Raw genomic sequence first — 26,841 nt, 5'->3', positions numbered from 1 at the left:
GTGGCGATTGGTGGGGCAGTTGCAGGGAGTCCCTGACATTGAAGGGGAGGTGAGGGGGGCACACAGGGAGTTTGTGGGCGGCAACAGAGGATGGAAGGAGCCCTGGTGGCGTGCAATGAGCTGGGCCGACACAAGGTAGGACGTGTGCAAGTGACCACACCAAGGGCAAGGCAACAGACACACACATGCACACGCACACATGATCCCAAACACACACGCACGCACACACACACGCATGCGCACACATACACACATATGTACACACGTACGCACACACAAACACAGATATGCACACAAACACACACAAATGCAAACATGCACACACACATGCACACAAACACCCACACCCGCATGCACACACCCACACAAACATGCACACACAGATGTACACATGTACGCACACACAAACACAGATATGCACCCATGCATGCAGACACATACATACACCCACATGCACACACCCACACAAACACGCACACACACGTATGCACACAAACACACGCACACACAGGTACTCACAAACACGCGCACCCAGAGGTTTAAAGACCTCGCAGCCGCGCAGATTTATGAATGAGAGGAGCCGCCCCGCCCTCCGCCCGCTGCCATTGGCTGGGACTTCGCCGGGCAGGGCCCCCCCCGCGGGAGAAGCGGCGGCTTTGCCTGTCAATGGCCGGAGTCCCCGGGTCCGGCCGGCCCCGCGTGGCGTCCGCGCCCCCCCACTTCCTCCTCCAGCGCCTGAGACCGAGCCGCAGCCACCTGCTCTGACCCTGCCTCCAGCAGCGGCCGGGCAGGGGGCACCCGCCGCTCCTGCCAAGCCCCAGGTGTAGCCCGGCTGCTGCCTGCTCTGGCCTGGCTCCCCCAGAGGCTGCTGCCCGCTGACCCCTTCCTGGGGGTCGTCCCCCTGCCCTAGGAGCCCTGCGGGGAAGCTGGCACCAGGGATGCCCCCCGGGAGCTCTCGCCCGGGCTGGTGACGCGCTCTGGAGAGCGCCCCGCGCCTCCCACCACCCTGAGCCCGGGCATGTGCTGGAACCAGTCGTAGCACATGGTCACACCCGTCCCGCCTGCCGCCTGGACCTCCTGCCCCCAGGACCGCCATGGGGCGGCGGGGGGCGGCCGGCCCCTGCTCTCTCTGGCTCTGCCTGGCCCTCTCGCTGCTCGCCGGATCGGCCCACGGGGACCCAGCTGCCCTGCCGGGGAGCAACCACTTGGGGGCCACCAGCAGGCACCCCCGGAGCTATAACCATCTGGAGGGCGACGTGCGCTGGAGGAGGCTGTACGCCTCCACCCACTTCTTCCTGTGCATCGACAGCAGTGGCAAGGTGCAAGGCACACGGTGGAAGGAAAGTCCGAACAGTGAGTATGGAGGGCACCGGGGTGGGAGGGTCCCCCGGGGACATTAGAGGCCTGTGCACCAGGTAGCAGGGGCGAGTGGTTTGAGCACTGGGCTGGAAGCCAGGAACAGCTCCTTCCTAACCCCTGTTCTGCCTCTGGCTGCAACCCTGGGTGCATCACTTTGCCTCTTTGTGCCTCAGTTTCCCTGTCTGTGACATGGGAGACAAGATTTGGTGGGGGGGGTGGTGGGCTTAGTTAATGTGTGTAAAGGGCTTTGAAGGTGGAAAGCTCTGTTATCAATGGTCCTATCCCCGGGTCCTGATCCTTCCTACCCTGCTGGTGGACCTGGTCTTTTTGCCTGGCTGTTTGGAGCCTGGGTTCCCCCAGGTTCCCACTCCCATCACAAAGGAAAATAACAGTAAGAGTGTCACCCAGCTGGGTCATTACAAGCATGTTAACTCTCAGAGATGTACGTAGGCCCGGGGAGCATCCGTGTATATGGGTGCCAGGGTAGAGAGGTGGTGTGCTGGATACGCTGCAGTAGGTGTTTTTTCAGAGGAATTTTTCTGGAATTACTTAGTCTGGCATGGACATAACCATCACGCACTGAGCACTTCCCATCAGTCGATCTCAAAGTGCTCCATGAAGGTGGGTAGGTGCTGTTAGCCCCATTTTACAGATGGAGAAACTGAGGCCCGGAGCGGGGAAGCGACTTACCCAAGGACAGGAAGGACGGACCAGGCGTCACGGAGAGAGCAGGGGTTTTCAAAGTTGGGAAGCTCCATTTGAAGCAGAGTTGGGGGAGTTTGGCGCTAGGTGCAGCCATGAAACGTGGGGCCGGATCTAGGTTTGTATTCCAGTTCGGATTCAGGCCCATCTCTAACGGAAACTCAAGTAAGGCCCGGACTTTCAAAAGGGATTAGCAACAGCTTGAAAGAAAGCCTGATTTTCAGAAGGGACCTGAGCACCTGCTCTCTAAAAATCAGGGTTTTAAAGTAGCTTCAAGTTGAGCCCCCAAATTCACTGAGTCACTTTTGAAAATCTTGCCTTATGCATGCATGAGAAGATCTCCTGCAAGGCCACCAGAAATCTCCAATTCCCCCTGCATCCCAGCCCTGAGGCACAGCCCCTGCAGTCGACACACGGCCTCACCAGGCCGTCGGGACATCAGCTTCTTGTCTGATTGCTAATAATTCTCTTTTTAGTTGCACTCGGCACCTGCAGCAATTCTTTGCCCTGTGATTGAGTCACCTGTCCAGCTCCATGCAGCGATGAGCGAGTATTTCATTAGATCATAGGGTCACTTGCCTGCTGCTAATGAGGGTCGGGATGGGCTTGTGACCTGGGACTCAAGGGATCTGGGGTCACTTGCCAGCTCTGACATTGACCCCTTGTGCAGCCTTGGGTGAGGCACTTTAAAGCCCAGATCCTCATTGATATTTAGGCACCTAACTCCCATTGGTTTGAATGGGACCCGGGCTATATACCTTTGAGGACCTGGGCTTTAATCTTTCTGGCCCTCAGTTCCCCATCTGTAAAATGGGGCTAATAATCCCTTTCCCCTGCCCTTTGCCTACTCTATTGTAAATTCTTGGGCTCTTTTACTCTCTGTATGTTATCACTGGGGGCTGATCGTGGCCTTAGAGATGCTCTTGTAGTGTTAATACTTAGGAGAATTGCTCTTAAGATGAGTTGGGCTTGAACCAAATTTCTGCTGGAGGGGGAGGCTCAGAATCCAGGTCTGACTTTTTGCAGACTGAGGCATCCTCTAGTCTTAACACCCCTCCGCTACATTAATCCTGGCCCGTTCCAAGCCCACTTCCCAGACGCCTGGAATTCTGCCCAGCTCTCTCTCTGCGCAACAGACTGGCCCTGAAATGCAGCAAGGTACTTTGCGCCTCTGCCTTTGCGTCAGTGCCCAGAACTGCATCCTAATTAACGCCAGGAGGCCTGGGCAGATGCATGGGGGCCTGTGTTTGCTACAGGAGGCCAGATAATGTTGTTATGATACCTTTGCATAGGGCCCGAGATACTTAAGAGTCAAATACGAAGGTGAGGCCACTGCCCCAAATAGCGCGCAGCCTGACCTCGTCGGACAGCATTATGATATGACATCTCGAGTGCATTAAGGAAGGGTCAGGGAAAATCACAGCAAGGGGATCAGGAGCATAACATCAGCCGGCTGCTTTAAATAAATAAATTTATGGAGATATCCTATCTCCTAGAACTGGAAGGGACCTTGAAGGTCATCGAGTCCAGCCCCCTGCCTTCACTAGCAGGACCAAGTACTGATTTTGCCCCAGATCCCTAAGAGGCCCCATCAAGGATTGAATTTACAATCCTGGGTTTAGCAGGCTAATGCTCAAACCACTGAGCTATCCCTGCCTCCCTACAGCAGCGTCACCTGCATCCCACAGAGAGGCGGTATGGGGAGGAGCACCCAAGATTTGCCATGATGCTAGGATACAGTAACAACACCACAGGATTAGGCCTTTCCCTGGGGCATGAGGCTGCTGCTTTGCCTCCTCCACCGGCCTCTAATCAGGAGTTCCCCAGGCCGCCGGCAGGTAGGGTGACCAGACAGCAAGTGTGAAAAATCGGGACAGGGGGTGGGGGGTAATAGGAGCCTATATAAGAAAAAGACCCAAAAATCAGGACTGTCCCTATAAAATCGGGACATCTGGTCACCCTACCGGCAGGAGGCGGGAAGAGGCGGCCAGTGGCCCCCGTAGCTTGTAGAGTCTCAGTTCATCAGGGTTTGGCCGTAAATATTTTCACTGTGGAAGCAAAGTCCTGATTCAGTTCCACTCTCTCCCTGCTCTGCCAGTCCCCACCCCTCTCCCATCTCCTTGATAACAGCGCTGCAGCTCCTGGCGGGACTTGGCACCCAAGTGCAGCCACGGAGACAGGGATGGGAGGCTGACGGTATCTCGAAGACAAAAGCGCGGGAGTCAGGAAAGCCGCCTGAGATCTGGGCGCAATCCGAGGGATTGGCTCCTGCAGGAGTCAGATCCCGTCCTCGTTTGCACCCAGGCAGTTCCACTGACCCTAACGAGGGTGGAGTCTAGCCCAGCATGGCTATGTGATGACTAACATGGCCCAGATCGGCCAGGGTTACCCTTCCCTGTGAGTTTGGTCGAGTTTATTATTGGTATGACAGTCTGGATCCCATTGTGCTGGGAACTGAACAGACCGAGAGACCCTGCCCCCAAAGAGTTTACAATCGTAATAAACAAGACCGACAAAGGATGATCTCCATTGTACAGATGGGGAAACCGAGGCACAGAGCGACGGGACTGACTCCACGCAGGGGCTCAGTGGCAGAGCCAGGTCCTTTCTCTAAAGCTGATGGTTGCAAACACCAAGGGCCCAATTGGGAGGATTGCGTCACCTTTCACTCCTGCCAAGCTCCCCTAGCAGGAGCCGAAGGCTTGGAAAGAAGCAATGAGGGCAGAGCAGTGACTCCGTATCGGTCCTGGCTAGCAGCATGGCCTGGGGTGATGTGTGTGTGTGTGGGGGGGAACTATATGCGGATGCTGCCTGCAGCAGCGTATGCTGTCCTGGAGCCTCCTGAAGGGATCAGTTCCTCCTGTGCAACCCGCTCTGCTAAGCCTGAGGCTGGCCAAGGTGGGATCTAGCCTTGATTGGGGTGGCGATTTTATTGGGCAAGGGAACAGCGCCGCTGTCGGGTTTGAATTCCCAGGACAGAGCCAGCCGCGACTGAGAGCAGACCAGCTTGTGTTATTTGTAGAGAAGCAAATGTCCTTTGTTATTAATAGCAACAACCGCACAGGATCGTTCAACCTGACTGGAGTTTCTGCCACCTAATTAGCTTCTCACCTCCCAGGCTGTTTGCGGGCGGCTTTGCTCAGACCTTGCAAAAGACGACCGGTCGGTTTCACTTCTTTCTAGCCAGCGCCAGGTCCTGGCTCCTGGGCACTTGTGCAACGCTGCGATGAGTGGGTGGCAAATGCCACAAAGGAGGGGGTAAATTTCCCTCCCCCCTGGGAAAAGATCTGACCCTTCCCATTTTAGGCAGAAGCCAACCAATAACCGAGGGGCTGAAGAGAAATTTTCCCGTAAGTGCCTGCTGCAGGGCTTCATGCACCTTCCTCTGAAGTAGCGGGTGCTGGGGCCTGTTGGAGACGGGGTGAAGGGCTGTTAGTCTGATCTGGTCTGGCAGTTTCTGTGCTCCCATTGATCAGCGGCTTTGCAAACTCTGGTCTTCGTAAAACGCCATTTTCATCCTGACTGTGTCCCTTTAACGGCCTTGATGAGCCAAAACTAGAGACCGGGGACGTTGCGCTATATGCAAAACAGGGACAGAAAATGTTGCTTAATGGAGACCAGTTTTGCTCGTGCTAAGAGATGAAGTGGTGTCCAGCTGAGAGTGAAAATCTAAGGGGGATGTTTTCACAAAAGAGAGTCTGGGGTCTTACTCGGGTGCTGCCCCATCCTGGCTCCACCTCCACACACAAAACTCTCGTGCTGTGGTGCTTTAAACCTGGGCTCCCTGGCCCATCCTGTCCTGAGGGCTGGGTTCACTCCCGCTGGTAACCCGCCCTCTTGGCGGGGAGGATGTGGGCTAGCACCACTTGAATGCTGCCTGTCCTCCAATGCCTTCCCACAATCCCCCCTGGGTGCCTGGAAAGACAGTCAAATCCTCCCACAAGTCATTGGGGGGGGGGGGGGGGGGAATCAGAGAGCAGCTGGGCTGCCTGCAGCACAAAGTGAAATGGGATAGGCCCCAGGAGCGCCGCGGCTTTGCAGCAGTGTGACCGCTCACCCCTGGGCTGAGTTAACCCAGACTCAGCTGCTGATCCTCCTGCGGTGCTCCTAGGGTGACCAGACAGCAAGTGTGAAAAATCAGGATGGGGGTGGGGGGTAATAGGAGCCTATATAAGAAAAAGACCCAAAATCGGGACTGTCCCTATAAAATCGGGACATCTGACTCCCCTAGGTGCTCCCACTGCCCCGGGAGCTGCCCACCACAGCAAAGCCCGCCCCCGCCGCGAACGAGGCTGCTAGTTTGTGGCGACGGGTCCGTTCGCCTGCGGCTACAGCAGGCCACTGTGGCACAAAGCAAAGTAAGGAGCCCGCTGGCTGCTTTCAGAGAGAGAGACTAATCTCTGTCTAGCCAGCAGGAGGTGCTGCGGGAAACGTTCTGCCCTGATGGCCAGGGCCAGAGGATGTGCCCAGAACCCCCTTGGCATATAGATCGGTAGCAGCTTCTCTCCGGCCCCAGAAATGAGCCTACCTGTCTCTCCAACTCCTTTGTAACACCTGCTGCAGCCCCCCCAACTGGGACCATGTTGAACGGCCCTTTCATGTGAAATAATTCGACCTAAATTCTTATCTGTCCGTCCATCCATCCGTCTGTCTGTCTGTCTCTTACGGTGTCTGGAGCCTTCTCCCTTGCTCAAAGTTCCTGCCAGTTTCCCACCCACCTCCTTTACCCTGACCGAGGGCAGCTCCTGATGCTTCTCCCGTCCTCATCTGGGCTCCATCTGCTCAGTTGCCCCTGGGAGCTCTTCCCCTCTCTCTGGAGAGTAAGAGCACATCCTCCGCCTTCCCCCCATGGGGGGCCTGGGGCGATGGGGGAAGAATTCTGGCTTGCCGGTGCCGGTCCATCAGGGCAAGGGGAGGTTGATTGCAAACACACCAATGGACTCAGCTGGGGGAGCATTGAGTGGGTATCTAGACTCCCTCCCCCGCCCCCCAGCCTCTGCAAGGGGTGCAGGATGCCGGGTGCCTTCCAATTCCCAGCCAGCTTCCCCATCCGTGAAGCGCAATCGGAAACAATAAAGAGCCAGGTGACCTTTGATCCTCAGAGGCTGCCAGGCTTCCTCGGAGCTGGCCTCGTTAATGAAAGACTTCCTGCCTTGTGATCACGCACAGGCGCCAGCCTGCCCTGGCCAGATTTACGAGGGACGTTGGGGGCAAGTTTGGCTGGGAACTCCGGCTGTATGACAGCCGGTCAGGCGGCAGCTGGGAAAATGCACCTGGCTCAACCCTGGGCTCTCACTTGGTGTCTTTGAAGCCGCTGCATGCGTGGCGCCATCCGTGCATCATGCGGCGCCCCCTGCAGGGTCACTGCAGTCTGCACCCGCCCCTTGCACCTCCCCCGTGTTTCGACGGCAAATCTTGGGGGCAGGACCAGTTGACCAGTGCCCGAGTAGAGGGGTGGACTCGCTGCAGGTGCGCCTCCTAGGGGCTGGGCGCGGCCCAGCAGGCTTTGTTCCCATGCTCAGGGGGCTGCTCTTTGGCCAGGTCCTATTTTGTTTCCACCCCTTCCGGGGTAAGAGCAAGTCCAACACAGCAACTGTCCAATGTTGTTCTGAGAGGTTTGCAGCCCACGACTCTGGGCCCCGTGGTCCGTACACGCCCTTGTCCCAGGGTAGTCAGAAGTCCTGATCCCCTTGTCTGTCTCTGCAGGTTTTTCCCCCACCACCTTCCCTGGTGGCTGGTAGAGGAACCCAGGCCCTTTCTCTCCTCCGGGTGCCAGCCCAGGGAGCCTGTAGTGAGCAGCCTGGGTCTGTCTATTCAGACTCATCCCCTGCTGCCTCCCACAGGCTTCTTCCTACCCTGGGCTGGCAGCAGGCCTTTCCCCACACCCCCTTCCTGGGCCTGCCAGGCAGCTGTATTTCTCTCAGGCGCTCCAAGGTTTCAGCCCTCACCCTTCCTTCAGGGCCGTACACCCCAGCATCCTTCCCCAGCGCTCACCAACAAATCCCCAAACCACAGCTACGCTCTGAAGCCCCTTCTGCCCTTCCCAGCCTCCTCCACTGCGCCGCGCTTCCTCTCTCGTGGGTCTCCCCCCAACTGAGGGTCGCCTGATTCCTTTCCCGGTGGCCTTGCTTAATTGACCCCCTCCAGGTGCCAACAGGTAGCTGATTGAGTGCCGGAGCTCCCATTAACCCTCTCCAGGGCTGCCCAGAGGATTAGGGGGCCTGGGGCAAAGCAATTTCGGGGGCCCCTTCCATAAAAAAAAAAGTTGCAGTATTATAGAATACTATATTCTTGTGGGGCCTGGGGCAAATTGCCCCACTTGCCCCCCCCCCCGGGCGGCCCTGAACCTCTCAGTGCCAGTGTGGGGTGTATACCCCAACCCAGCCTGGTGCAACGGGGCTCTGATCCCTAGCTGCTCCTGTAATACAAAGAACAACAAATCGGATGCTGTGCTGAAAACCCCACCTGCCCCAAAGAAAAGAGGTTTGTCAGTGTCACTGAGTGGATTTCACGCTCTCTCCTCCCAGGGCTGGCGCCACTAAGGGGGATGCTTCTGTAGCTCATGGTAGGAGTGTGTGGGGGGGTCTTTGTCCTCCTCGAGTGGCAAATCCACAGAAGAGCCTGTGGGAGCTGCCAGTTAATGGAGTTACTCCTTTCGCTCAAGCATTAGAGGGGATGGTGCTAATGAGGGCATTCCAGCTCTGGAATGTGGGGAAGGAGACATCCTCCCAGGGAACCGCTGCCCTGGAGAAAGGACACAGAGAATGGAGATCCACCCCCCAGAACGGAGCAGTCCCTCCCTGGCCTCCCATACCTGCATGCTGTGCAGCAGAGAACCTGGTTGTGTCCTGAGCAGGGAGACGTTTGCTTCCAGACCTGCTCTGCTGAGACCTGTTACCGGGCTCAGCGCAGAGATGGAGGAGGCATGAGACCCGGGCGCCAGATTCTTGTATATTCATAGAGGCTGTGAGCGGGGAAGAGCGGCGCAGAGAGGGGATTGGAAGGGGATCCTAGAAAGGGCCCCCATTGTTTTTTCTCGGTGCTGCTTCCTCTGGGTTTAATAGGAGAGTTGGGATTTCCCAAGAGCGTAGCGTGGGCTCGAAGTCTGAGCAAGGCCAGGAGCTCCGAACCTGAGTGCCCGGCTCTGATGCTGACTTGCTGTGTTAGCTTGGGTGACTCTCGGCCCCTTTGTGCCTCAGTTTCCCCAGTTGCAAAATGGGACTGAAAATACTGACCTCACTCCCCAGGGTGTTGTGAGAACTAGCCATTTGCACAATGCTTCGAGCTCCTCGGGCCCCAGCCCAAGGCAACGTGAACTCTCCTCACACCCCTAGGCGAGCAGGTTGTGCTAAGGACACTGAGTAAAGCTGGCCGAGTAGCACCAGGGATGGCAGTGCAGCTTGCCAGTGCCAGCGTGGGGGGCTGCGAAGGAGACGGCGGCACACGTGGGGAGCTGTGTGTCTGCGCAGAGGCTCGCGACCCCCAGGGTCTTGGCCAGAGCAGGAGCTCCGGGAAGCTGGAGATGGAGTTTCCTGAAACTGCGCTGGGTGGTTCCAGTGTAAACCCTGCCTTGTCTGGCCACATGCCTTTCGCATTAGTGACGCTGCTAGGAGATCTGCCAGCCAGCCAGACACCTCTGGCCGAGCACAGAGCCAGACCCCAGGCGAGGTCTGTATTACAACTACACTCCTCCTCTCTTCATGTACTCCTCCCACCCCCACACACACAGACTCCCACTAACCATCCAGGGGACATAAATCCTCCCCCAGCCCTGTTCACACACGCACACCACTCATCCAGCTGCATTCCCTCCACTTGCACTCTCATCCACCCACATTCCCACGTGTGCACACCCTGTGCTACTCACATCTCCTCCTCCTCCTCCCCTCGGTCAAACACACACCCCGCCTTGCACTGAGCCATCCGCCTTCTTTCGTATACACACAGCCGCACACCTCCACCCCCATTCTCACAAGTGCGCAGGCATGCACGCCCCTCCATCCATTCACGTAGACACACTGCACCTTTGCATCCCTGTCTGTGCAATGCACGTCGTGTGTACCTGTGCAAGCTACGTGCGTGGCGTGTACATCTCCATTGCATACATAGCGTAGTGTGTATAGGTGCAAGGTACGTGCGTAATGCAGGCCACATGTTATTGTGTATATGGGGAGAGCATCTATATCAGGGGTTCTTAAACTGGGGGTCGGGCCCCTTCAGGGGGTCGCGAGCTGTCAGCCTCCACCCCAAACCCCGCTTTGCCTCCAGCATTTATAATGGTGTTAAATATATAAAAAAGTGGTTTTAATTTATAAGGGGGGGGGTCGCACTCAGAGGCTTGCTCTGTGAAAGGGGTCACCAGTACAAAAGTCTGAGAATCACTGATCGATATGGGATTTGTTTATGCATGTACTGTGCATATATGCATGCACGAGGCAGAGCATGTGCCCATGCACGCACCCCTACTTTACGCCCATGCACGTATACACGCCCCAGACACACCCAAGGCCGGGTCCTTTCTCTTTCCTTGGAAGGTGGGTCAGTGGGTTGCAGGCTGACATGAGGAAGTCGTCCTGGGCCCGGCCTGGAGGGTCACAGGGGACGCGGCTCACACAGCTAGGACACAGCAGGCGTTTCCCAAGAGGAAGGGAAAAAAAGCAGTTTGGTTTTTTCCTAACGCAGCCCCGGAGGCACTGGGGAGCAGGGGAGAATTGCAGATTTACCACTTTAATCCCTTCAGTTCCTCTTTCCTCATCTTTTTGTGCCTTTTTCCCCCCTCTGCCACTTAGCAAAAGCAGCCAGGAGCTAGTGTCAAGCTTCCCCTCAGGTGGGAGTGAATATAACAATTAGCCCTTAGTCTCTGGGGCCGGTTCTTCCCAGACCACCCGGGCACCGGGAGCTGAGGAAGGACCCCGGGAGGGCTCGGAGGTGAAAGAGCCTGGGATGATCTAACAGCAGGGGTCTGTGCCTGAAGATCAGGAATCACATTTCGGCGAAACGCACAACACGGCTGCCAATTAGGGGGGAATAAATCAGGGGTCAGCGCAGGTCAAAGACTGACACTTTGTTCCAGCCATGTGGAGGTTTTGCTTGGATCCCTTCCGCCTGGCTCTGGGGAAGCAGCTGGTCCCAAGGGAGAAGGGGAAAAGAAATCACACAACCAAATTGGACTTTTCCCCGCAGGGAAATCAGTCCCCAACTTTCATCTCCTTGCCTGCCGGAAAAGGACGACCATGGCTGCGGCGAATGCAGCCAGGTCCAAGCTGGGGTGGTTTTGTTCTTTGCTGTTTGCTGATCTCGCTGCCCGTGCAGCTTGGGATCAAAGCGCTGGCCTGTTTTTCAAGCTGGAGCTCAGAGAACGTAGCGCTGGGACAGAAATCCCAATTCCCCAGCCAGCGCCTGAGACGGTAACCATGCTTTCCCTTTCACCTAGTACCTTCCATCCCAGAAGCTCCCAGCACAAGTTGGTGGGCTGGTGGAGAAGGAGAGGGGAATTCCCTCCACTCTAGGACTATTGGGTGAGGTTCTCTGGCTTGCGTCATGCGGGAGGTCAGACGACGAGCATAAATTATAGGGCCCGAAGGGCCTGATACGTCTTATCCCAGGGATTTTATTGGCTGACCACACGAGGCACCAAGAACACTATCTGCCCTGGGTCACAGAGTGTGGGAACGGGGAATTGAACCCAGGAGCCCCGACTCCTCCTCTGACTACCAGACTGCACCCGTTCCTGTGCTCACAGCACCTCTGGTGTCTCAGTTGTGCTAGGGCCTTTGGGAAAGGTCCACCTGAACCTCCGGCTTTCCTGGTCCCTCCTTGGTTTTGCTCATGGTGGTGAGACGCTTCCCAGACCCCTATGAAAAATGGCAGTTGTGGGTCTCCTGGATTTTGTCCAGGCGGTTCTTGTGCTGCAACGTGACGCCTGATGTTAGCCGGCAGGATATTCGAAAGGACCAGCAGCAACTCTGTGTTGGTTTGGTCTCGTAGTCCCGGTTATTTTCATTGTTTGATTCAGTTGGACATCAACTAGCTTGGTGCGGGAAGAGCTTAACCGCACCGGAGCACGGCATTGCGCCACTGAGTAGCGGAGAGCTAGCACCGAGCAGGGAAACTTATTTAGGAGGCCATTGTTGCTCTTAATCTTCTCAGCTACATGGCGGAGGTGTTCTTTGTAGGTAAGTATACAAGCTAGGAGTTACTCCTGGATATATGGCCTGCGGGTCCCCTGCCCATTGTTCTCCACTCAAGATGATGTTGGGCTCTCGTGAAGCACCGGCGTGACCGAGATGGAAGTATGACCACACAGTCTTTGACACCCGGGTCTTAAGTCTCCACTTCTTGCAATAGTCTGATGCTGCCACGCCTTAGTTCAGGTTGTCCCCAATCTTTTGGAAATCTCTGTCTCTTGAAGCGAGGCAGATGTCATCTGCAGACCTGAATGGCCTTGAGATTGTGGGGGGCAGATCATTTGTAAATAGATTGGAAAAAATTGGGGCAAGAGCAGAGCCCTGGAAGAGTCCGTTCTTCTGGATCCTCCGTGTCCTTAGTTTACTGCCTAATATCACTTGGAATTGTCTGTTTCAAAGCACCATTTCTGTAGCCATAACAACCTATTGGAAGTAACATCTCTGACGTCTTGACTAGCAGGTTAGTGTGCCAGATGGCGTCAAATCAAGAAACACAGCCCGTCTTCTCCTTCTGTGGGAAACCACTTTATGTTTTGGTGGCAAGAGCAAGAACTTGGTCACAAGTCCTCCTATTAGGCCTGCCTGGTCATCACCCAGAGCCAACTCTACTGTAGACATGAGGCCTTGAAGCATTGGTTGTGCCAGGAGTTTGTAAGCAAGTTTGGAAGTGATATCAGCCGGTCGCTAGCTGGTAGGGACTGGTCCTTTGCTGGTTTTGATATAGCTATCATCCTAGCTTTCTGCCATATCTTGGACATCTTGTTCTCTTGGATGACATGAAGATGGACAGCCATTTTCTACTCTTCTTACCAAGGGTGTAGTCGCATTTCTGGTGAAATCCTGTCAGGGCCACATGCTTTTCCTGCTTCCATGCAGCGCAGCACTCCTCAGTGGGGAATGAGTGGAAGATTCCCCTCCGAGGTATTGGCACCGTTCCCTCTGTACTGATTCCTCAAGGGGCTCATCCGCCGTTAGCGCTTGTCACGTTAATGATGCGCCTGGCACTGCACTTCACAGGGATGTATGGATGGTGCTTTCTCTGCTGCTCCCAGCTTCCTTATGAGTGAACGCGCTTTCCTGCTAGGGGGTCTTGTCCATACCAGCTGCAACGTCTTCCCAACATTCCCTGCAGCGGGCACTGGGGCCATCAGGGAGGTGGTTTGCTCAAGGAGATCTGTAGCAGAGCTGGGAACTGAGCTCAGGTCTCCTACGCCATACCCCAGGGTCTAAACCCCACGGCCGTTGTGCCCATGGAGCTGGTTGTGACTAACAGCGTGGGAAGTTTTTGAGTAACTGATCACATCACGAGTATAAGTGGGTCTAAGGGAGTCTAGGTTAATTATTATTAAGCACCTTCTCTATCACATCTAACCCCAGCTGCTTGTCTTCACAGTCAAGGCCATTCATGGCCGATCCCCACCCGAGCTCACGTCTCGTTCTCCACCATCGACTCCCGCCTCCAACCGGCCCAAGATCCCAGCCCGTTGTTACATTCCCCAAACAAGCCCCTTTGTGCCTTCTCCCACGCTGCCCCCTCTCCCCCTGGAAACATCCACAAAGCTCCCTCCTGATCCGCCTTCAGATGCTCCTCTGCTGTGATTCCTACAACAAACCTGACAGCGTTTAAGCTGCTGGTGTGCCTGGACCGCTACTTTTCATGCCGACCAATATTGGCTCATAGTTTCCATATAATCCCATGTCTGGATCCCTCTATTTTCTCTGGTCTTATACTCCAATTGCAATGTCCCTGGGGCAGGGACTGTCTCTCTGTCCTGTTTGCACAGCACCGACCACAATAGGTCCTGGCCTGTGACTGGGGCTCCTGGGTGCTACCTCGACACAAACAATGAAAACAACATTGGGGCAGCAGCCAGGATCGGGAGCCTGTAGTGCTTGGCGCTGCACGGACACAATCCTCTGCCTTGTTAGGGAGCGTCCCTGAAGTTCAGAACTCAGGGTTCAGCTCCAGAGCTTGGATTCAGCCCCATCAGTGCAGGATCCCAAGGCCCCCATCTGCCACCGAAATTCAGACCAGACCCTCTAAATTTCTGTTAATGAAGGGGGCAGGCGGGTGGGAGGTTCTTTTTCAGAGGTGGCGTATTTGCGTGCGTGATGTCTATGCACCAGGGCGCCCCCTTGAGCCTGGCTCAGCTTCAACGACCCAACCTGCTGTCGTGAAAGCCAGATCCCTAGACTGTTCCCCGTTCCCTTTCAGTGGCTGTCTATGAGGGTGGAACCAATGGGGTGAATGGGAGTCTATGGGAAATCTTGCCACCAGAGAATTCCTCTGGAGCCTTCAATAGAGCCAGGCCCTTCAGACAGCTCAGAAGATGGGAAAGGTCAGTTACCACGCAGCTGCCGCTGTTTTGTAGATAAACCTTGGCCTCTCGCCCGCGTTGACACCAATTTTGGTTGGAAATATCAAAGGCCGCCTGTCGGGATTAAGGGGCACCTCGTCCCATCCCCGGCGCTCGAGGGCAACTGGAATTTGTCTCCTTGGTTGCGAGCATTTTAAAGAAAGAAAAAACATTGATACAAACTGTGTTCTATTGAAGCAATAACATTCCCGTTGAGCTCGGTCAGTCTCAGCAGATAACTCCAGGACGGAGCAAAGCTGCTGCTGGCACATGAGAACCAGGCCAACCCCGGGTCCCCAAGGAAGCCAGAAAAGAGGGGCAAGGTTTGGAAAAGCTTCCACCTGACCAACCAACCCCTAACAGTTTGTGTGGAGGACAGTCCGATCTCTTTCTAGCCTGACTCCTAAAGAAGTGAGATCAATTTGGACTGGACTCTAACATACTGCGCCCATGTAGAACGCAAAGAAAAGATCAGCTCCCACACGGCCATTGATTCAGAAGCCAGCAGGAACCTTCTGCAGAGCAGAATGTGGTACAGACCTCGGTCCTGGTGCTGATGTTCGCAGCAGTTTAGAGCAGAAGGCAGCACACACATCCAGTTGATGCAGAACTGAACGCAGTGACATGTACCATTAGCGGTTGCCTTTGCCACACGTTAATATCTAATTTGTATCTACTGGCACACAGAGCTCCCCCAAAACTTACACAAGGTGCCATCCTTTTGTAGCGGCCATTCACGTTCATGCCCAGTGCCGCCAGCCCAGTGCCAATCCCAGATGAACCAGGGCATATCAGGGCTGACGGCTATGTTCTCCTCGGAGAGCGGCAGCAACTCTGGGATCGAGAGATGAATTTCAGAAGCCCTAATTGACCTGCTTGCAACTTGGGATGCAGATCCTAGACTAGGCTACACAGGCTGCTGACTGCATGGCCCAGAGCGGCTACCACAATGCAGAAAGGTGGCTTAGTCCAATCTTCACAGATTGGGAGGGTGGGGCAGTGAGGCAGAGGGTGGGGCAGGAGTGCACTTTTAGAAGATTGGAGGGTGGACTGCAACACCTTGGTGCCCTCGATGATGCAGCCGTTAGAGGGCTGAACAGTCTAGATATCAACTTGGGGCACGTACAAAAGAAGAAAATGACATTGCTCTGTGCCTCAGTTTCCCCATTCGTACAAGGAGGATGATACAGACCTCCTCTGTAAAGCACTTTGAGATCTACGGATGAAAAAGCTCCATGTAACCACTAGGTATTAGCATCATAAAAACACCATCACTCTAAGGGCTTTGTCTGCATTCAGGAATAGCCCCGTTTCCAGCATCAATTGGCAGCAATCGGAGTAGCTGGCCCCTGAGCCCAGACAAGGGCAGGAACTGTTTGCACTGATTAGCTCAATCAACATCAACGCGTGTGATCAGGACAGTCTGGTGAGCTACATTAGTTTTCTTCTTTGTGCATTCCAGGGCATTCTGTGTTGTCTGAGCTCCTGGGGATGGAGGCTTTGGGGGAGATCCGCAGCTGGCATAAAGGTTTCAGAGTGGCAGCCGTGTTAGTCTGTATCAGCAAAAACAACGAGGAGTCCTTGTGGCACCTTAAAGACTAACACCTTTATTTGGGCATAAGATTTCCTGGGCTAAAGCTTACGCCCAAATAAATTTGTTAATCTCTAAACTGGCCTAAAGTCACTGTAGATCCATTGAGGTCAGTGGAGTTCTGCAGCTTCACCCCAGCTGAGGATCATCTCTTGAGCCGAAGCTAAGTGAAAAGTCAAAATTTCTAAGTGTGTCACACAATGAAAATGGCTAGATTTCATTTCCAAATCATCAAAACCCCCCGATACGGAGATATTTTGACTTCGGTTCATTTTGTGCTATATTAAAAGTCTAAATGTTTTGACTTTGGTCTGTATTCTAAATTATACCGTAAAAGTTGAAACAATGAAGTCAAAACGCATCGCTTCAATAATTTCCTGTCCGATGTCGACAACATCGATACGTTTCCGCCAATCTTGTCGAAGCCGCAGTTCCTGACAGAAAACTGGCAATGGAAAATGTGTAAGCAGTTCTACTGAACACGCTGTCAGCTCTCTACACACAAGGCTGGGGCAACCCAAGGAAACTGGATTTCCCTCCCTTAGTGCGTATGGCTCAACTCTGTGCCATGGGCGGGATCGGATTGGAAGGATGAAGGCCGCAGAGCGGAGCTCTGCAAACCCAGTCTCCCCCTCCAGCCCAGTATCAAAGGGTCTTTTTGTTTTGTATTGGGACTGGAAGGAGAAACCTCTCCAGGCCTGGAGGAATTGAAAGGTCTCTCTGCTGTGGGCAGGGACTCCCCTTTTGCACCTAGTACGATGGGGCCCTGGACTATCACAAGACAAATAAATAACACAGCACCCATGCATTGTTGTCAAGCTCTGAAGCAGTGTAGGGCTTACCTTGGCATTTCTCAATGGACTCATTTCTGATCTTACACTGCTGAAAACCGGGCGTCACTCCATTGATCTCCATGGAGTGACTCCAGATTTTCACTAGAAGAACCAAGATCAGAGTTTGGCCCAAGAGGTCCTCAGTGGAATTGCATCATCTGTCCCCACTGCACTCATCTACGGCCCAAAAATCCCAACATGGCCAAAGTCTTCACTTAGATTGAAGCTTTTTGGAACACGGCTTTCTTCATTGTGTGTATGGACGCCTAGCAGAGTGGGGCACCGATTTCTGATTGGGGGCTCTTGGTGTTCTTGCAACACAACCAATAATTAGGAGGCCGTGTTGCCCAGTGCCTAGCGCACAGGACTGGGAGTCAGGAGACCTGGGTTCTAGTCTCATCTCTGCCCATGACCCTGCCAGTCACTGCTTATCTCTGTGCCTCAGTTTCACCTCCCACCAGTTGTCTATTTAGATGGTAAGCTCTTTGGTCATGCACTGCTGGTTATTCTGCCATCCCTCCTTAAAGCTCTCCTCGGCCAGGGAGTTTCAATGGCGCAATTTGTAACTCAGTCACTTGTTGGTTCACTTTCCAGCCTCAAGTCACTCCCCTGTCAAGTGATACGGGGCAAGGGAATATCTTTTATTGGACCAGCTTCTGTTGCTGAGAGACACAAGCTTCTCCGCATAAAGCAATGCCTTGTTAGTCATGTGACAGCAGCTGTCTGTCTCTCAGCTTTCTGGCGATGGGAGGCATTCAATTAACTCAAGCCTCCTGCGGACTGTTACTGGGAAATCAAAGGTCAGGCAAGCTGAGGGAGCGATAGGAAGATGTTTTGCTACCGGCAGCCTCATTGACAAAGGTCCAGCCAGAACCATCCACACATGGGTGCCCTCGACAGACTCCAACCTAGCTGACTGCACTCTGCCTCCCTTGAACAGTTCAAATTGGATGAAAGGCTTCTTAGGTATTGAATAGTATTGCTGTAATAAGCAGCTAAATGCTGCCACCTTCCACCCCAGAGGTGGCTGCATTTCAGTGGCAGGCAATGCGATACCTTCCGTTGGCGCTCGTACAAAATGTGTCTCCACGGGGGCTTTGCTGGCTAACGAAATGACGCGCCTGGGCCCTGCGCCATGGCAGCCCAGCTGTTTTCCACACCCGCTTGCAGCACTGTTCCACTCCTCCGATTCAGTGCCCTGAATTCTCTGTTTCCCCGCAGGCATCCTGGAGATCCGGTCGGTGCGAGTGGGCGTCGTAGCCATCAAATCCGTGCACACGGGTTTCTACCTGGCCATGAACAAGAAGGGGAAAGTATACGGGTCGGTAGGTAGCAAGCTGTTTTTCCCCCCTCCTCGGCCCTCCTTACAGGATGCTCTGTGGGGAGCACGGCTTGTGGCTTCGTTCTGGACCAGGGATCAGACTGGTCGGCTGGAGAATTTGGGATAGGAGCTAGCAGGACCCTGCTCGGCCCAGCCTGGCATTCAGGAGACTGTGCCTGATGCTGCTAAGTCAGGGGGTGGGTAGCTGCTTAGAGACAGGTTTCAGAGTAGCAGCCGTGTTAGTCTGTATCCGCAAAAAGAACAGGAGTACGTGTGGCACCTTAGAGACTAACACATTTCAGCGTGCTGCTGGAAGGAAGCCCTCCCTGCTGGGGGCCGGCAGCACATTGCTAAACGGATGCACACGTTGCTAGGAGTCTTGCCTCCTGGCTGCTTGCTCTGTTGCACCCCACTCCCTTCCTGGAGCTGGAATTCCCTGACTCCTAGTCTCCGGCTGTAACCTCTGAACTTCATTCCCGGCCAGGAGCTGGGGATATAACCCCGGGCTCTTGAGGTTCCTTGCTCTAGCCCCCCCCCCCAGTCAGAGGACACCCCCCAGCCGCACCGCACTCACGGCCCCGTTTCTGTCTCCCCAGAAGGAGTATAACCCCAACTGCAAGTTCAAAGAGCGCATCGAGGAGAACGGCTATAACACCTACGCCTCGCTGCGCTGGCGCCCCGGGAACCGCCCCATGTTCCTGGCCCTCAACGCCAAGGGCAGGCCCAGGCCGGGGGACAAGACGCGGCGCCAGCACCTCTCCGCTCACTTCCTGCCCATGCTCGTCTCCTGAGCCGCACGCAGCCGCCCTGGACTGAGGCGGGTTGGGGGGTTGTTTTTTTTAAAAGGACTCTTTTTGTGCTATTTATTATTTTTTGGAATGAAAAAGGAGATGGGCTCTCCCCCTGCCCTGGGAGCGGTGAAGGATTTAAAACCGCTGCTTTGGATCTGCTCTCCAGTGAGCAGCGCTGGACCCCCCCCACTTGGCTAGAACTGACTCCCCGTGGACCCAGGAAGTGGAATCATCCTGCGTGTATCACCCTGAGCGCTGGCAGCTCCCCCACCCCCCCACAGCAGGCCCCCAGGATCTATGGGCATAATGCTCCAACCATTGTTCCCTCAAAAGACGGCTGAAGGGAGGCTGAGCCACCCAAGTGGGAACGGCCAGACACTTTGGGGTTGTTTTTGTTAAACGACGTATCAATGCACATGTATACAGTGTCTGTCTATAAGCGGCCAGGCAAATTAAAGCCCTGTTCTCTACTTTTACAGTAACCATGGGGCTGTGCCATTGCTGGAGGGCGAGGGGTAAAACCTCTGTAGTTTTGCTCTTCTGGGTTCTCTGTGCTGCATCCGCTTGGCTTTCCCAAAGCTGAAAGCGCTTGTCTACCACTTGTGCCTTTCCCAGACAGAGTGGACGGCAGCCGGCTCTGGAACACGGCAGCTAGATGGGCACAGCCGTGATTGCCTTCGATACCTTGGTCAAGTGCGTTGAGATCTACAGGTGTCAAATGCTCTATGTGCAAAGTATTAGCTAGGTACAGCACCGAGACCTGTGATGGAATTTGTCCTGAAGAGCAAAGCTAAGAGAGAAGGAAACAGGGCACAGATGGTTTGAAAAGAACCAGCGGCTCCTGCTTTTCTGAATCCTTGTCTTGTCTCCCCCTTTCCCCACCACCAAAGGGCCGATAGGGCTTTAAAGCGGCAGAGCAGCCTGCCCTGCGATGCTCTTTCACAGCACCATGAAGGACGCCCCGTGGCCAGCGTAGAGCCCGGCAGGGGTCAGACTGACAGCACACAGCTCAAAGAAGGGCACAGGCCCAAATGAGCTCACTTTGCCCTAGGACGTTGGCTCCTGACGGTAGCCCAGTAAAGGGATCAAGACGATGGAGCCTTTCGACCCTCTATAGGGCGGCTCTGACTCACCACCTAGATCCTCAGGACTCATGACCACCACTGGGCATCCCCAGTAAGGACCTAAATAGGTCAGCGCTGAGAGTGGCCCGATTTGGTCCAGGTGACGAGCTGGTCCCAGCAGTCAGAGTAGGGTGGAAGGGGAAAGAAGCAGGAGAAACAGATACAACCTCCCGGTGGTCCCATTAATACAGGTGCCCCTCTCCCCCATCCACAGGCAATGAGCTGAGAGAAAGTGAAAGCCACGGCTCCATTCAAGCTCTTGTCAAACAGCAGGAGACTCCATCAGGGAAGGGTCCTCAGGAGACTACTGGAGCCAGAGAGACTGTGCAGAGATAAGATAGTGAGCGAGTTAGGGGTCCACTCACAGCCAAACTAGTCCCAGGAGGCCAGGGCAAGGCAGCCCGCCTAGCTCAACAACGGTACTGCAGGGGCATCTCACTTCACGGCACCGATAACGTTCCCAGAACACGCTTGGACTTCACACTCCTCCTCGGTTCCTCCACAGATAAGGAGGATCAGAGGGAACCAAAGGGCTCCCAGGTGCTGAGAGGACTGTGCTCTCGGCGTGTGTTCACCAGGTTACAGCCCAGCCTGCAATCCCAGCCCTACGCAGTGGATTTCAGGCAGGGGAAACAAGGCCTGCCACAATGAAAGCAAGACACCCGTGCTTCCTTCTAAGTATCACTACGCAAGGAGTCACCCCGCTGCTACCATCTGTATTCGGGAGGAAATTCCCTTCTCCGGACCTCAGCAGCACGAACCGGGGCAGTGACTGGAATTCCTATCCCTCGCCACCCGGCAGGAAGAACAACTTCTCACCCAACGCCTCCGTGCCGGAGCAGCGGCAGACTCTGCCCTTCCGGTTGGGCTTTCTGGGTAGGCGCAGGACACGCCAGCCGGAGAGGGGAAGCCAACAAGGTAGGTCTGAAGCCAGGTGGAGAGAGGCGCCGATGGGTTCTAACTGCTACGAAGTGGCGGTTCGAAGCCGATCGCTGTATGTGCGCTGCTCGTACCCGCAAACGGCGCGTGGGTGCCAGCTCAGCTCTGCTATTACATCCAGCAGGCGCTTGCCCCCACACGCAGTGCAGCACACTCCCGCTCGTAAGGCCGCGCAATCACTTGGGAGTCTCAGCATCTTCAGCACAAGGAAAACACGCGCCAGTTGCTCATGCGCCAAGCACTACAGAACGACTTGGAAGGTGGGCTGCAAATCGACGGGCAACCCAGATCCTGCACTCCAGCTGTGACCCTGTTGAGGAAAGGAGTTGTGATGCAGCCGCCCTGTAAGGGATTATCATCTGGGATACAGGAACATCGACAGGCCCCAGCTGAGATCAGGACCACACTGTGCAAGGTGCTGTACATACAGCGACATCCCTTCCCCAAAGAGCTCACAATTTCTAAATAGACTGGACAAAGAGTAGGAGGGGAAACTGAGGCACAGAGCGAGGACGTGACTTGCCCAAGGGCACACAGCGGGTCAATGGCAGAGCCAGGAGTAGAACCCAGATCTCCTGACTCCCAGGGTCAGAGCTGTAGCCTCTACACCACACCGCTGCTCCAGCCTGACCAAGACATTCCGATCCTGGGTGTATACTAGACAGGCTCCCCTCTGACCTCTCTCAGGTGCAGCAGAGACACTTCCTCCTTTGTGCTGGTACGTGAACTGGCCTATCTTCATTTTACTGCTGCCAGCTTCTCACACTGGAGCGTCGGGCTGTGCCCAGCACATCAAAGGCTCCACTGTGGAATCAAGTAAGAACAGCTGCCTGATCCTAATCACTGCGCTTCCAGCTGAAGCAGCCCCTCCTGGAGCAGGAAGAGAAGGAGGAAAGTATAAGAGGGGAAATCCCTAGCTATTGAGAAGGAATCAAAGTCAAGCTCCAAGGAGCAGCCCAGTCTCTCAGTAACTAAACGAGGCTAGTGGACTCAAGCCACCCCATCAGACTGAGACAACAGCTTCCCTAACACAGCAGCATCCTCTTACAGAGCAGGAAAGGCCACCTGTGATCCCGTATGGAGCTCCTGATCTCACCCACTACGAGACAGTCCAGAAGATATCTCTGGTGCAGGAGAAATCTATTCACCCCCACTCCCCATCTCAGGGATTAGTGTTGGAGCGCTGTTCTGGCCAGAAAAGCTTCCTTCTCCATGAGACCCAGAGCAAAGCACAGTGGGATGGAAGCTTTAGAGTTTATTAGTTGGTTATATCCCAGGGATTCAAGCCCCCAACCAAAAACAGTTCCAGGAAGTGCCTCATTTTGCACCTCACCCTGTTTAAGGCATGCAGGTGTGCTGGTTTGAGCGACTTCCATAGCCCCATTACTGAGCACTCGGGTAATCTGACCTCCTCCCAACACCCCTCTGAGGTAGGACAGTGCTTTTACCCCCAGCTTACAGAGGCAGAGAGATCAAGGCCCAGATCCCAAACCTTTAAGGATCTGAGCCCAAGGTGTGTGGCACAGCAGGGAATCGAACCCAGGTATCCAGAGTCTAAGGCTAGTACTTTAGCCACTGAGTCATGCTCTGTGTGTCTGAAGGCAGCTCGGTCCTTAAAGGGGCACAGGCTACAGCGCTGACTCGTTTCCTTTGAAGAAAACAGCCGGGTGAATGTAGCGATCGAGACGCTGGCTGGAACCAGACATAGCACAAACCCGGAAGCGTCCCACACGGGGCTCTGGCTGTGCACAGTTCTGCAACACCCGTGCTGAGCCAGGTTCTGGAGAATCAAAATTGTGCAGAAACCACGACTTGTTTGCTTTGTCACCAAACCAGATTTAGAACTGGTCTGTGCTCAGGGGAAAAGCTCCCGCATTAACCCCATGGTGCCTCTTGCTAAAGAGAATCAGGTCTCACACCACCACCGTTAGCCACAAGGGCCTGGAGAGGAAACTCTTGGGAGCCTTCTGGCAGTTTGTGAGACTGTGTGTTTTACAAACATGAATGAATGAAGCCGCCCTATACCTGTGTGGAGTAGGTAACATCCCTGTTTTACAAGTGGGAAGACACAGCAAAGGTGTCCAAGGTCTCAGTCGATGGCAGAGTTGGGTACAGAAACTACCTCTCTGTCTCCCGGGCCTGTGTTTTAATGACGAAGTAAATGCTTCCTTCTGTCCATCCTGGGTCTAAACCCACTCATCCTTAGAAGCAAGATCAATGGGCTATGAGAGAGCTGGCCCTCAAGCAAGGCAGCCCTGGTGACAAAATTCCTGCCTCACCAGCCAGCTCAGGACGTTCCAAACAAGCCACCGACCCTGATGCCCCGTCCCGAAGATACCAGCCTTTTGAAAGATCAAAGGAACTTCCCAACGACACATGTCCACTTGGCAAGCGCGATGGGAGAAATATTCCAGCACTGCTGCTCAGGTGTAGCTTCCCTGGATTAGACCCTGGTGTGAATCCCAGGCATGCTTTCGATGGTCACGCGCTGCACTCACAGTTGGGCTTTTTCTCCAGACATTTTAGCAGCTCCGTCCTCTAGCAAAATGGTCTAGTTTTTCTTCCGAAACAGTTTAAGAAGAGGCTCTAGACAAACATCCATCTTCCCTTGGATGATCTTAAGACACAGACCTGTGCTTAAGGGTTTCCTTAGACTCCCAGCAGCCTCAACAGCATAGCTGAACTAGGATGGATCAATGCCCTGCACGTGACAGAGCGTAAAGAACTGGAGGGAATGAATACCCTGCTGGACTGATTTTCTTAAGGACTCAGCACCGAGCAGCATCCCATTGAGAACATCTGACCACTTGCCTAGATGGGAGCAGAACTCTTTGGAAAACCTCTTCCTTAATGGGAAGGGGTTATGATGTCATGATCTAACTCTCTGGGAGGACGTGGGGTCCCCACTCCTGATTTGAGGCTTTGGGTACTACCACAACCATCACCACTGCGAGTTTAAACACCCCCTGGATTTTCATGGCACCGGTCCCTCCTTTATGTCAGCAACAACCTTGAAGTTGCGCGTCCTCCACAAAGCAGGGCTAGAACCATCTTGCCCTAATGCATCTTTAACAAATCTATAAAAGGCAACATATGGTGCAGAAGGCACCTCTGCGAGTATCTCAAGAAAGATGCAGTTGAAAGTCGTAGAGGTGTCAGAGCGACCATCTAAAGGAGATACCCGGAGTACCATACCTTCCTTCCCACCCAGAGTTCTCAAGTTAACATGAAACAGGTCAAAGGATTTTCAACAGCACAAGGCAACTGAGAAGCGAGCCGAGAGGGTTTGAAGTGTGTGGCAATCCAAGTGACCCAGCTGGCGTGTAACAGCCAGTTTGTTTTATGAAGTGTCGCTGGAACAGAAAGTACAGCGGCAGGATTGCTCAAGTCATCCTACCAGCCTCTCCCATGGCCCCACTTCACAAACTGGACTGTCAACAAGGGGCCAGCAGCCAGAGTCTAACAGCTCCTCCCCCTTTCCACAGTGCACTGGCTTCCTGGTTGCATTCTCACCCTTTCAGAGCACAGCCGAGTTTCTGCCCTTGAATCCTAAAAACAGAGACTGTCCTAAAAGCCAACCAGCAATGGGGCCTTAGGACAACAGGTCAATTTAGAGGAGTCACCAGCATCGTAGCCTGGCAACATTAAGCAACGGGGAACCAGTGGGACACAGGGAAACTCCAGATTTAGTATGAAGCAGAACATACCCCAACAGTCTGGGTAGGGGAGCAGTGGAGCTAAGCTGGAGAAGTCAAGGAAGGGTCCATAGGCTGATTTTGCCAGGAGATCCAAAGACCCAGAGCCCAGATAGTTAGGTTTTGGTTCTAACTGTGTTTGCCCCAATGGAAATACACTATGGCGGGGAAATATGGAAGGCAGTCACTTTTATATGGATCACCCTAATCACAATGGGGTGACTCGATGACTCTAGGCTCGCCCACTTTGGCCTTTGTCACTACACATCCTATAGCAATAGTGTCAAACATACAGCCCCGAGCCAGCATGGTACATTTATGTGGCCCACATGGAGTCTAAACTTTCATTTTATAAAAAGGTTTCTAGCCCCCCAGTTATGAAGATAACCTTCCAAACGTGCACCAAGTGGAACTGAGGCAGTGGTGTCTGCCTGAGTCTGCAGCAAGCCTGAAACAATGAGAGAGGTACGTACTTCCTCGCTTACCGTTAACCTGACTGGGGCGATAACGCACATGACCAGCGACACTTTAGATGGCAGGGTGAACTATTTCTGGTTTTCGCAGATGGGAGGAGGGGAAAGGGAATGGGAGCTGGCTCCACCGGTGGGGGACTGGAAGTTATTGAAAGGGAGGGAAAAGAGGTGACAGACAGACTGGAGGAGAGATGGAGAAAGGTGGCTGGAAGAGGAAGAAAGCCAACCGGTCTTAACCAGGAGCATATTTCCCTGAGCACAATGGCAAGGGCAGAATAAAAGTTTAGTTACAACATAAAGGCATCAAGTATCAGGGGGTAGCCGTGTTAGTCTGTATCCACAAAAACAATGAGGAGTCTGGTGGCACCTTAAAGACTAACATGTATTTGGGCATAAGCTTTCGTGGGTAAAAAAAACCCACTTCTTCGGATGCATCTGAAGAAGTGGGGTTTTTACCCACAAAAACTTATGCCCAAATACATCTGTTAGTCTTTAAGGTGCCACCAGACTCCTTGGTGTTTTTACCATAAAGGCCAGATCCTCCCCTTGACCTTTGTGCAAATCTCCCATTGAGCCCAGTGGTAGCTCTGCTGTGGAGCGAGGAGAGTACGGAGTCCTAAAATTTACACCCCGAGCCACAGATCTTAACTAAAGGTATAAGCCAGGTCCCCTTGGCCCCCCTGCCCCAGAGTCAGAATAAAAGCCTTCCCATGAAGACTAGGTTAGCCGGGTCAGTACGTGACCTGGCTGACTGCCACTAGACACCCAATCATCTTTAGGACGTTTTAGCTTTGCCACAACCAGATTGTTTGAAACCTCTGGGCCTGTTGCTCCACCTGCTGGCAACACACAAAACTGCAACTGTGAGTTTGCAGGGTATAACAGCTTCCTGTTAAAAACCTCACATTACTTGGGGCTAGTCCACACTACAGGGCCGGCGCAACCCATTAGGCGACCTAGGCAGTCGCCTAGGGCGCTAACATTTGGGGGGCAGCAGCCGGATCTTTGGCCGCCCCGGTATTTCGGGGGCGGGACCTTCCGGCGCCTAGGGCAGCAAAAAAGCTGGCAGCGTTCCTGCCACACTACAAAGGCTTTGGGCGAAGTCCCCTGGGGAGATGCAGCTTATACCAGCAAAAGGAGTTCTTCTGTTAAACCATCTCCCCGAATGACATTAGCTATACCAGAAAGAGTCCCTTTTGCGGTATAAGATGTGTCTACACAAAGGGTTTTGCTGGCAAAGCCATGAGTTAGAGGGGTGATTTTTTCCACACTCCTGACATAGCTACATTGGTAAAACCTGTCAACCTGGCCGTGGAGATGAGAGAATGCTCATGTGCCTTGCCACACGGTCCCACCCTGGAGGAAAAGGCTCTCTCTGCAGCGGACTCCTTACCCATCTTCCTTCCCCCGTACACTTCTGTGAAGGCCTTCAACACACATTGCATATCACACACCCATTGATCTTGGCT

The 26,841-nt window shown here is 54.1% G+C and overlaps 1 protein-coding gene across 1 annotated transcript; it reads left to right on the top strand.

Annotated features, from left to right (window-relative positions):
* The first annotated feature begins 1,094 nt into the window (after positions 1 to 1,094).
* Positions 1,095 to 19,141, top strand: FGF22 (fibroblast growth factor 22). The gene is made up of 3 exons (XM_024222100.1): positions 1,095 to 1,353; positions 18,251 to 18,354; positions 18,947 to 19,141. The coding sequence occupies exons 1-3, from the start codon at positions 1,095 to 1,097 to the stop codon at positions 19,139 to 19,141; spliced, it is 558 nt and encodes a 185-aa protein (XP_024077868.1).
* The last annotated feature ends 7,700 nt before the right edge of the window (positions 19,142 to 26,841 follow it).

Source organism: Terrapene carolina, unplaced genomic scaffold, assembly GCF_002925995.2.
Source record: "Terrapene carolina triunguis isolate 2854851 unplaced genomic scaffold, T_m_triunguis-2.0 Scaffold194, whole genome shotgun sequence".
NCBI lineage: Eukaryota > Metazoa > Chordata > Testudines > Emydidae > Terrapene > Terrapene triunguis.
Note: the sequence above shows the minus strand (reverse complement) of the source record. Positions and strands in the feature narration are given on the sequence as shown.